General features: G+C 47.6%; 1 protein-coding gene across 1 annotated transcript in view; it reads left to right on the forward strand.

Moving 5' to 3' along the window:
• Positions 1-11,588, forward strand: part of LOC147219722 (hippocalcin-like protein 1) — a 33,027-nt gene extending 21,439 nt beyond the window's left edge. Inside the window, exons 2-5 of the mRNA XM_086171162.1 lie at positions 3,978-4,163; positions 5,305-5,586; positions 7,583-7,688; positions 8,718-11,588. Of these exons, the coding sequence (XP_086027288.1) occupies positions 4,068-4,163; positions 5,305-5,586; positions 7,583-7,688; positions 8,718-8,815 (582 nt within the window). The 5' untranslated portion in view covers positions 3,978-4,067 and the 3' untranslated portion in view covers positions 8,816-11,588. The remainder of the gene's footprint in view (positions 1-3,977; positions 4,164-5,304; positions 5,587-7,582; positions 7,689-8,717) is intronic.
• Positions 11,589-12,152: the final 564 nt, after the last annotated feature.

The following is a 12,152-nucleotide window of genomic DNA, read 5'->3' on the forward strand; positions in this document are numbered from 1 at the left end:
ATGGCAACCGAACCGGAAGAAACAGCTTTTCAGAACTTTCCTTCACACGCTCACGCATCAACACGTGACGCTACACGTTGAAAACACACACACTTCGCAGCAAGGATCTATACCTCGAGAAGACACACAAAGCCGGGCTTGTTGATCTTCCATCAAAACACTGATCGCACACAAGCCGACTTTGTGAGCGAGTCGTCAGGCCGGAGTCACGAGGTCAGAGGAGACGCCGAGCTCCACGCCGGCCAGCGGGGGGAAGGGTTTGAGGATGTCGTGGCTGCATCATGTAACAACCCACGTTCCTTTACACACACACACACACACTCAAAACGTGCTAAACAGTTCCAACATTCCCGTAGGAAGGCGAAAATCTTCAACAGTCAATACGCCGACTGTGGCGTAACAATAATTGCAGTTTACTATCCGCAGCGAAGACGCTAAAGGCTAACAGCAAGGGGAATCACATGACCACGGCGCTGCCATGACGTCCGAAAAGTCACGTGTGTGTTTGTGTGTGTGTGTGTGTGTGTGTGTGTATGGCGTAGCACTGATTGGTTTAATCTCGCTTTTATGTAAGGGCCTCAGAATGTCTCCTAAACATCCACCTTTTTCACGAGCTCTCGAGAAGAGCCGTCCTCTTTTGAGCACCCTCTCAATAATTACCCTCTTTCTTTTTGTATTTTTATTTTTCTGCGCCTCGACTCGTCTCCTGCCCCTTTTCTACCCGGTAACGTTTCCGCTCAGGTAATTACCCCCCCGATTTTAAAGCGGTTTCCCGGGAGATCGGAGTTTCTGGTTGAATTCTAATGAACCCCTCGCTAAGGAAATGACTCCGAGGTTGAAATCATGACTAAATGGAAAAACTATGATATCATAGCTCCCTTCCGGGGTCGCCACGGCCAATCATCCGCCTCCGTCTCACCCTCTCCTCTGCATCCTCTTCTACCGAACCACCGGTCCTCTGAACCCAAACTTCACATCTTCATCTCTACCTCCCGTCTTCTCCTCAGTGTGTTTCGAATCCTCCACCTCCACATCACGCTGTCATCAGCAAACATCGTAATCCACGGAGATTCCCGTCTAAACCCATCCGTCAGCCTGTCCGTCACCAAGGCAAACAAGGATGATATCATATGACAGTCAGATACTGATTTGTAAACACATCAGAACTTTGGCTTACAAACTGCCCTAATTACAAACAAATTGGCCTACGAACAGAGATTTGGATCAAATTTTGAATCGAGCCGCGAACCAACCTCGGTGCACGAACACACAAAGAAACAAACACATGGGTTTCCTGCATTGTGGTGCTGCAGCGTTGTGCGTGCCTCTCCGCGTTGTTTACAACATTCATCATTGTGCTCTCCTTTTATAGCACTTTTTTGTGCTTTTTTTTCTCAATAAGTTAGCATTCATTATGGCTCCCAAAACGGTTAGAATTGCTAAGGCTAATTCTTTTTCAATACCTTAGCCCTCATTATAGCTCTCAAAACGGTTAAAAGTGCTAGTGCTAGTTCTTTTTCACCAAGTTAGCCCTCATTATGGCTTCCTAATAGATTAAAAGTTCTAGTGCTTGTTCTTTTTTCAGTAAGTTAGGTGTCATTACGGCTCCCAAAAAGGTTAAAATTGCTAGTGCTAGTTCTTTTTTCACTATGTTAGCTCTCATTATGGCTCCCAAAAGGATGAAAAGTGCAAGTAATAGTTCTTTTTCACCAAGTTAGCCCTCATTATGGCTCCCTAAAAGGTTAAAAGCGCTAGTGCTAGTTCTTTTTCACAACGTTATCCCTCATTATAGTTCTCAAAAAGGTAAAAAGTGCAAGTGCTAGTTCTTTTTTCAGTAAGTTAGCCATCATTATGGCTTCCAAAAAGGTTAAAAGTGCTAGTAATAGTTCTTTTTCATTAAGTTAGGCATCATTATGGCTCCCAAAAAGGTTAAAAGTGCTAGTAATAATTCTTTTTCATTAAGTTAGGCATCATTATGGCTCCCAGAAAGGTTAAAAGTGCTAGTGATAGTGGAGTTAAGAAGAAATTAAATTTCAGTTGATCTGAAGAGGGAAATAATAGCTAAATGTGAGAGCAGCGTTAGCATTACAGATCTTGCCAAGCATTAAGACACAGCTAAGTCAACCATCTGTACAATCTTGAGGAACAAAGATCCGCTAAAGACGGCTGATGTGGCTAAAGTGGCGGCTACATTAACGAAGTTAAGTGATTATTAGTTTGGATTAATGGGAGGCAGCTTGCTGGAGGTAGCGTTAGCGAGGGTGTCATATGTGAGACAGCTTTACTTTTGCTGATTTAGCGAAGGAAATTGAGAGCACAAGTGCTGGCAAGAGGAGAAAGAACACCAGAAACAGTAATAATTATGGTTATTTTTGATTCCTATCTGTATTTTTGCCACAAATAAACACATGAACAGTATGGAGAATGGATCAACGGGATTTATATTGATTTCAGTGGGAAATATTGATTCAATTTCGCGGACATAGTCAAAGAAAAAATAAAAATTCGAAAGCCGAGGTTGAACTGTATTATCTGTGTTGCTAATTTTTCTGCTTCCTGGCTGAAAACATCCATCACCCTCACATAACACCACCACACAGGAACAAATACCTTTTTCCTTTTCTTTTTAATTGTTATTATTTTCCGTCTCTCTCCGTTTGCCTGCTAATTAAGCAACGCGGTTGCTCTCCCTGCCGCCGCCGTCAGGAAGCGTCGCCGGCTGCAACCGGGGCGTCAAGGCTCTTTGTCCTAATTAAAATGTCTTCCCTCTTCTGTTTGCATTCTCCTCTGCATGCACACACACACACACACACACACGCACACACAGCGGTATTGCTCTCTTGGCTGTGCAGATGATGCTGATTGCAATTGTTAATTTTAGAGAGAGTCTGTGTGTGTGTGACAGGCTATCTTATCTTATCTTAGCTCTAAACGTGAGTTCGACTTTATCAGCTGAATTAAGAGGGGAGACGGTTTGGTGCGTTCGACTTGATCACCGTGCAGCAAGATCTAAAATCTCCACACACACACCGTAATTACCTAGCGTGACTGGCGAGACACACACACACACAAATATATCTATATATATATATAGGTAGAGTGTGGATAAGAAACCGCATTAATAGCTGAAAATACACTAATTAACCACCGGGGAAGTCAAGAAGTGAAGAAAAAGAAAAGTTTTGACCGCTAATGAATCCTCGGGTTCCGCCTGAACACACACCGCGCAAAGTTTTAAGGAGGAGGTTGAAAGACCCGAAGGCATCGGTAATTGCATTGATTATGCTATTGATTAGCTTGATGCTAAAAAGTGTGGACGGGTTAGCAAGCGGCGGCATCGGTAGAATAGTATCCCATAGAAAGGCCTTAAAACGTAAAAATCCCGATGAATGGAGGATTGGATGACGCCAAACGGACGGGTGAATGAAGGAAGTCAGCAGCTCCGCGGGGGTTGATCTGATTGGAGGATTAGGAGACGGGGGACGCACGCGAACCAGCCGCGCTGCTGACTTGACACACAAACACACAGCTGGACAGATAAACCCGCGTCGACCGACACGGGTTAGGAAAGGGGGAGGGTCAGCGCTTGACGTCAGGATTATTTAATGTTTTGCAAATGTGGCGGCGGTGAGGAGACAGGCTGGGATGGTGGTTTAAACATGAAGGTCCCTGCGCGACTGGTTAAAATCATCTTGTCAATTTGTCCTTAAGTGAATTTCCATTTTACTCTCCCTCCGGATTTGATTTTACCGGTTATTGCGCGCGCTTCCCTTTTTCCTCTCGGTCTACTTTCTCGTCCTGCGATCGCCACTCACCTGCGCCGTCGCGCTTTCTAGATTTCAATCCATCAGATGCTTTTGTTGTTGTTATCTGTCTCCGGTGACACGCCGGCCTCGCCTTTTTCTCCTTCCCGTCCGTCTCCCCGCTTCGCCTATAAATTGCCTCTGACCTCCTCTTCCTTTATCTGTGACTGACAGGTGGGAGAGCGGCCTGGCCGGAGCGATAGCCGCCGCCGTTGTCACGCCAAGCAAGAGTCGCCGCCGCCGCCGCCGCCGCCACCCGTTGCCATGGGGAAGCAGAACAGCAAGCTGCGCCCGGAGATGCTGCAGGACCTGCGGGAGAATACCGAGTTCTCCGACCATGAGCTGCAGGAATGGTACAAGGTAAACACACCAGCGCATCCGCTGGCCACCACGAATCACGCCATAAATCACTTTTTTTGCACTTGGTAGATTCCACAGCTTTTTGGTAGATTCCACAAAATTACTAGAAATTGCTCGTGAGGAAGAACAAGGTCTGGGGAGGTTCTGGGGAGTGAGGAGGATGGAGAAGATCAGGAAGGAGCTCATTAGCACCTGGTAGATGTTCAAGTCAGGCTGAGATGGTTTTGGACACGAACGGAGAAGATCTGGGGTGGGAAGTACCGAGCAAGAGGATTACATGTTAGTTAGTTGGGTGGTGTGAGAGAAGAGGATGCAGAGGAGCGGGTTAGATGGAGGGTGATGATTGGCCGCGGGGAAGAAAACCCGATTTAAATCCAGATTTAGCTCGATTTTGATCGTTTTGAAAGACAAAATGCAGAGGAAAACGCACACCCCACACTCCGAACACCATTGTAGACGCACATAAAAAGACAAACGGTGATTTTCCATCGACTCGAGTCGACCGTTGCCCGCCCGAGGCCGAGCCCTGTCCGCCCCCCGGCCGGTTAATCCACCGGGTGGAGTCGGGATTAGAATCTCGAAATGATGAAGAGCTGCGCTGACCCCGCCGTGTGAATTATCTCATCTGCCGTTGTTTGTGTAACGCCTATACGGCCTCTCCGGCCTCTCCGGCCTCTATGCCTGGATTAGACTTATGGAACAGCTGTGCGCGGCGTCCTGAGCGAGCACCGCCGCTGTTAAAGCGCCGCCAGCGCCGACCTGTCACTTAAGCCCCGCCGACCCCGAGTCACCCCACGGCAACAGATAGAAACTCGGTTGAATAACCAACGAGGTCTCAAAGGATGTCCATTGTGCCTTTTGGGGGATTTATTGCCGTTAAATCTGCGTCCGGCTTGGTAAACGTCACACAAAACACATCATAGTAATTTCATAAAAAGGCTGATCTTCCAACTTCCCTTCCCCCCGTGGGAACGGTTGACACGGTAACAGGAGGTAACTCCGGGTTCCAGATCAGAGCGGTGACACTGAGTTGGAGGAGGAGGGACTATTTCCTGGACAAAGATGACTTTCAGCTCCCTAGCTCAACCCCGTGAACCACCTGGAGTCAAAGGTCGCGTTTCCACTCCCTTCTTTCCCTCAGGGTTTCCTGAAGGACTGTCCCAGCGGGACCCTCAACGTGGAGGAGTTCAAGAAGATCTATGCTAACTTCTTCCCCTACGGCGACGCCTCCAAGTTCGCCGAGCACGTCTTCCGAACTTTCGACACCAACGGCGACGGCACGATCGACTTCCGGGAGTTCATCATCGCCCTGAGCGTGACGTCGCGGGGGAAGCTGGAGCAGAAGCTGAAGTGGGCCTTCAGCATGTACGACCTGGACGGCAACGGCTACATCAGCCGCGAGGAGATGCTGGAGATCGTGCAGGTGAGCGGGGTCGAGGGAACCTAGAATATCGAGGTTCTGATAGAGAATGTCGACGTCATGCTAAGCTAACTGTTTGGCGTGCGGCGGCCATCTTGGAAGAACCCCTCGGAGCCGGACCTATGAGCGGGAGTCTGTTGTCATGACTTTGGAAAATGTCTTCATGTAAAGTCCCAACCTTGCAGGTCTTGGAGAAAACGAGACTATGTGCAGCTAGCTAGTCCAGCTAATAGCTTAGCATCGCTAAAATGCTTCATCATATACGGAGCCAGGCGTGAAGCTGTTTTCTGATTTCAGTCACGATTTGGAAAATATCCCCAGGTAAAGTCTTGACTCTGAAGGTCCGAATACTGTTCAGGGAGAACACAAAACCATGTGCGGCTAACTAGCCTCCAGCTAATATCTTAGCATTACTGAAACACCTCAACATATACGGAGCCAGGGCAAGAAGCTGTTTTCTGATTTCCATCACGATTTGGAAAATGTGATCACATAAAGACCGGACCCTGCAGATCTGAACCGTGCTCAGGGAGGAAACAAGGCTACGTGAGGCTAATTAGCATACAGCTAATAGCTTAGAGTTGCCAAAACAACATCTGAATGCCGGAGAAACTTTTGCATTGTCGCTGTAGAAAAAGATTCTTTTAATGGATTAAAAGACAACTGTGTAACTAAAAGTGTAACAACCTAAAGAAACAAATCTAAAAACATGTCAGGCTAGTTTTATCCCAAGAGGCAGAGCAGATTAGAAACCACTCGCCGCTGAGGTAAATGGGATCCACAACTCCATCTCCACACCTTTAGATATCCCAGAAAGCACTACATAGTGATAACGCGGTGCTTCAAGTATTCCGGCGGGTGCAGATAACCGCCGCTCGCTTCAATTATGTAACTGGATACATCTGTTCAGCGCGTACTGGGAGGCCGTGGTGCTGATTTGTAAAAATGCTAATAGGTGTATTTAATGCGCCCAATGCAGCGCGTACCGTCAAGTGTTACGTCCGAGCAAAAAGTAGGCCTTCGGGGTCGGAGAGGAGTAAGAGACTGGGGAATGTGTGGGAACGTGTGTGGGTCCTGGTGGATTAGGAAGTTAAATTTAACCCGGGTTTATCCCTGAGTGTGCAGAATATGGGGATTATCCTCGGGCTCATCGAGGTGACACACCGTCGGGCGATGGAGGGGGAGGAGGGGGCGGCCATTGTTTCATCGTCGTGCCGCGGCGATGAACGATACCGCTAATTTGTCCCTAAAGAGAGAGAGACCCTAAACGTATCTATATGTGGCCCTTTGATTGGTTCAGGGATCACCACGCCCTTCCAACGACAGCCGGGATTGGCTGCAGCACCCCAAGAACGGATGAATACAAATGTGCACTGAAACACCATTTTTTTCCAATACACGCCATCAAACAATCTAGAATATCAGTTAGTAAATCAAAATAAGTGCATTGTAACACAAGGAGTGGTTTGCTATTTGCTGGAAATAATACAAAAACTACGATTACCATATAAAAAGGCCTTACGAGCGGCCTTCGAGTACCACCCTTGCCTACGGAGCGTTACTTTGAAAGACGAGGGCATCGGAGGACGATGTTTCCTGAGATCAGGCTCCTCATCCAGGCAGCACGGAGCTCTCGTCGCGTTCCGCCTCTCCTCTCCTCCCAGCGGAGGAGGTTTAATGGGCGTGTAAGCTAATTGTGGATCGGCGCCCGCCGCCCGCGGCCTCTCCGCTCGCCGGCGGAGGTTAATTTAATGGCGTCCGGGGACGAGACGCGGCCATATCAGTCAGCACATGAAGATTTATCGGATCAATATCCCCTCCCCGTCCTCTCTCCTCAAACCCTGCCAACAAACGCGGTCCTCGTCACCCCGGAGGCCGGGCGTCCGCTGAAAATGTCAGGGAACCATTCAGGCTCGAGACGCTTTCTTCGCTCGGCTTGTGTTTTGGCCCCCACGGGTTGAATTCACTCGTTTTTTTTTCACCCTCCCACCCCCTCCAGGCCATCTACAAGATGGTGTCATCCGTGATGAAGATGCCAGAGGATGAGTCCACGCCAGAGAAGAGGACGGATAAGATCTTCAGACAAATGGACCTCAACAACGACGGTGGGGAGGATCGATAATTAAGCGATTTAATTCTGTATCCACTCTACAAACACTTTTTAGGATTTCATGCGAATGTGAGGAGAGTTTCTGCCTTCATCTCTCCGTCCAGCCCCGACGTCTCATCCGGTTTTACATTTTTTTGCCTGACAACACGGCTAGCATCAACTGAGGCCGCGGCAGCACATTAACATGCCACTAACATTGACCAAAGCAATAGTTTTGGATTTTTTTTTTGTCTCCCAGCCTTGCACATTTAAAAAACATTTTTAACATCAAGAGCCCTTTTGAAGCTTGTTTGCTAATTTAACACGATTCCTCATAAACTAACACTCGCTTATTCACGTATATTCATGCACTGAAATAATTTCAGCATTAATTCTAGCTTGAGTCTGCTGTTTGAGAAGGTGAACCGCTATCAGGTCGAAGAGCTCAGACCAAAAACACACACAAATATCACGGATGTTGATGCTCTCGTCAACAGATGCGACCGGCATCGAATAAGGAGTTGGGTTCCACAGAAATGTGCAATGAATAGAAAATCTACAAATGGTTTGATCAGAAAACTAGGCTGCATTTATGGCTTTGGTTCCTGTCCAGGCTAACAACAGCAGCTAGCTGAGACACGGCTAGCGTCAACTGAGGCCGCGGCAGCACATTATAATGCCGCTAACATTGACCGAAGCAACAGTTATAGATTTTTTTTTTGGCTCCCGGCATTGCACATTTTAAAAAAAATTAAAAAGTGTTTAACATTAAGAGCCCTTTTGAAGCTTGTTGGGCGATGTAACACTTCACATCCATAAAATTACACCCGCGCGTACATTTGATTGTGACCGTTTCTCGGTCTAATCCCCGGGAAGCAGCTCGGTCTTGTTTAACAAAACAAAAAGAGGATTACAAAGAACACAAACGGCACAAAGAGAAGTTTGAGCGTCTGCTCGGAAAAGTCTGGTAGTCTTCCAAAATCCATCCGGGAGGCTTTTTCGGCTCCTCCACACTGACATCCACCTTCTCCTCTGTCTCCCGCAGGCAAGCTGTCCCTGGAGGAGTTCATCAAGGGTGCCAAAAGCGACCCCTCCATCGTCCGGCTACTCCAGTGCGACCCCAGCTCGGCCTCCCAGTTCTGAGGCCCGCCGCTCCGGCCCTTCAACCCCCCACCCCCACCCCCCCACCCCCCTTCCCCAGCCTGAGCCGCCTGGGACAAACGTAATGCATGATGGTTCCTCGTCTCTTTCATGTCGTCATCGCTGTGCGTGAAACGTGTGCGTGGGCGTGTGAAAGCAGAAGGTCGGAGCCCAGAGGAAGACGAGAGAGGTGTCGTCGTGTTGCGATTTTTATAATTCAGGAAAAAAAAAAAAAAAAACAGAACTAAAAGGGACATGAAGAAATACGATGGGTCGACAGAGGCGTCCGCTTAACCCCCTCCTCCCAAACCACCCGCCCCTCAATTTCTCTCTCTCTCTGGGCTTCCGGGGAGCTTGTGACAAACTGTGTTTTTGTTTTTTTTAATTTATTTTGCAAGATACGAGTCTTGCCGTCTCCTCCCGTCACACTTGTATATCATGTATATACTGTATGTCTGTGTATATCATAAGATAAGGTACATTTGTCTATATGTAAGGCGCTGTGCTTTCGGGCTATGGCAGGCAGTATTATGTAGCGTAGCCTCTTGGTCTGATCTGGGTGGGGTTTTTGGGTTTCACGCGGGGGTTGGGTCATTGGGATTTTACCGCTATATGATCTTTCGCTGAGAAAAAGAGGGCCTAAGATCCCGTTAGGTTTTTACGATCTACTTTTGCTTTTGTTTTTTTTTTTTCTGTTGACGTTCACGGTTTTGCTAATTCACATGTACATAGCACCCCTCTCGTCGTTTTATTTGTTCCTCTCCGGTATAGTCGTCGTGCGTTCGCTGTTCCAGATCGTGTTTGCCGCGACAGAGAGAGAGAGAGAGAGAGAGAAAGAGAGAGTAAACGCCGAATCGGGTTTGATCTCCGTCGATTTGTTCGTGTTCAGTGCCGGAAGTGAAGAAGATCCCGCCGTGCGTTTGACCGATACCAGTAGCACATTTGTCTTTCTAACGCCTGATTATTTCGTCTGAATGTGCGCGCGTGCATGTGAACCCGCGCGGTAATGCTCGACGCTAACTTTTACAGCATTCCCATATTGTGTTGTTTCTCAATTTGTAAGTATTCTTGATTAAAAGTTAAGATAGTTGTAGGCCGTCCACTGAAATGCATTATTATCTCGCGGCTCGCAAAACATCCAAACACACGGGAAAAAAAACGGGGATTCGCATGCACACGAGACGGCGTCTTTGTAGCTCCGCAGCCTCCGCAGCATCAGACCAGGCAGAAACACATGGACGTGAATAAATATTTGTCTTCGCACTCTATTTTCCTCTGACGGACAGAGAACTCACTAAGGGCTCGCTCATCACTCTTCCCGCTGAACGCTTTTACAACCTCCTGGATTAGTCTGCTCGCCGAGCGGTTAGATGAAGGGATATGTTTCCACACGCTCCGGTTCGAGGGTTTCCAAGGCGCGCGGTAATAAAAGTACAGATTTTTTTGGGCTGTGTTTACATGCACGATTGTGCATCGAAATAATTCCGGCATTAATTCCAGCTCCGGTCTGCTGGGTGAGAGGGTGAACCGCTATCAGGTCGAAGAGCTGAGACCGAAACGCACACAAATATTGCGGATGTTGACGCTCTCGTCAACAGTTGCGATCGGCGCCGAACAGAAGAACTACAAAGGGTTAGCTCAGAAAACTAAGCTGCATTTATGGCTTTGGTTCCTGTCCAGGCTAACAAAAGTGGCTAGCATCAACTGAGGCCGCGGCAGCACTTTGACCGAAGCAATAGTGTCAGCTAACAATAGTAGCATACTAACACGTGGCTAAAAATGACTCCAGCCGAGTGTCCTAGCTAACTACAACAGCATGTTGACACGCAGCTAGTAACAATGAAAGCAAAGTGTCTTGGCCAATAGCAGTAGCATATTAAGACTGCTTATATTGACCGAGGCTAGGTTTCTCGGCTAACTACGTCAGCATGCTTACATACAACTAATATTTACTAAACTCAAGTGTCTTAGCTCATTAAAGTAGCATGCTAACACACTGTTTGACAGAGGCTGGGTTTCTTAGCTGACTACATCAGCATGCAACACAGCACTAATAATATTCACGTGTCATGTGTCTTAGTTAATTTCAGTAGCATGCTAACACACAGCTTACATTGACCAAGGTTAGGTTTCTTGGCTGACTGTATTAGCATGCCAGTACAGCACTGATAATAACTAAAGTGTCTTAGCTAATTTCAGTAGCATGCCAACACACTGCTTACATTGATCAAGGTTGGATTTCTTGGCTAACCACAGCCGCATGCTAACACAGTGTGAAGGGTAATTCAAGCATCTCAGCGGAGTACATAAGTTAGCTCGGGCCATCTAAAGATTAAAATGCCCTTGAAAGCCTTGCAAGGCATCACCGCCGCCGCCGATGTATGAATGCAAATCGCAAGGAACGCCGAGAAGTGGAATACAACGATAATAACTCGCCCTCTAGCGCTTTAACCGCCACGGCTGCAGGCTGTGACAGGCTTCCCCTCTCGGTGGGCACAGTGAGTCTCTGTATCTTACAAATATATGTCAAATACAAGAATCTTAAAAGTGTAAACACAGCAAGCGGCTGCAGCGGCGCGTTCGCCAGGGTCACCGTCACACACCCTCTCATGCACGGGAAATTCAGTCTGTGAAGTAGCTAAACACCGGGCTGAGAGAGGAAGCATGTTTTAGCATTTAAAGATGGCATTGTCATCTTAATTCCACAACATACAAGTAGCAGCTCCATAACACAATGCAAATGTAAATATTAAAAAAAAAAAAAAAAAAAAGAATATTTGCAAGGGGGACGCATTTCCCGATGTTTATCTATCTCAAAACTGAATTCCCAAGAGGGGAAAAGCGTTAAGAGCTACTGCCAGTCGGCATCAGGACGGATTCAGTGTTTGCACCGGAGCTTCCCAATCAGCCGCAGGTCTGCTTCGGGGATCCTATTGTGTCACTGCCTTCTGCTGGTAGGATAAGGAACAACAGCCGCTACCCCACCCACCCACCCACCCCACCTCCCCGAATTAAAGTTTAATCCTTTTCTATTCTCACTGCCTACAATGACCTGCTACCTTGTGTTGGAGAAATAACCCCACTTCCTGCCCCCCCCCCTCACAAACCCCCTCCTCCTTTCCCCATTTTTTCTGTTGCATGAAAACCTCATGTGAGGAGGTCATGTTTGTTCTCTTGGACCTGGAATTGAAATATACATGTTTCAAAGCTGCATTCGTGAGCCGTCCTCTCATTTCTGGTTATTCTGGGCGTGGGGGGGTCGAGGGTGGCAAAGCGAGTGTGACACGGTTGCTCAGCTGCCGTGTTGCAGCCAAGGTCGACATACAAGAACGTGATGTGT

The sequence above is a fragment of the Fistularia commersonii genome, chromosome 24 (assembly GCF_037954325.1).
Source record: "Fistularia commersonii isolate RoL2024-O1a breed Wild chromosome 24, RoL_Fcom_v1.0, whole genome shotgun sequence".
Classification (NCBI taxonomy): Eukaryota; Metazoa; Chordata; class Actinopteri; order Syngnathiformes; family Fistulariidae; genus Fistularia; species Fistularia commersonii.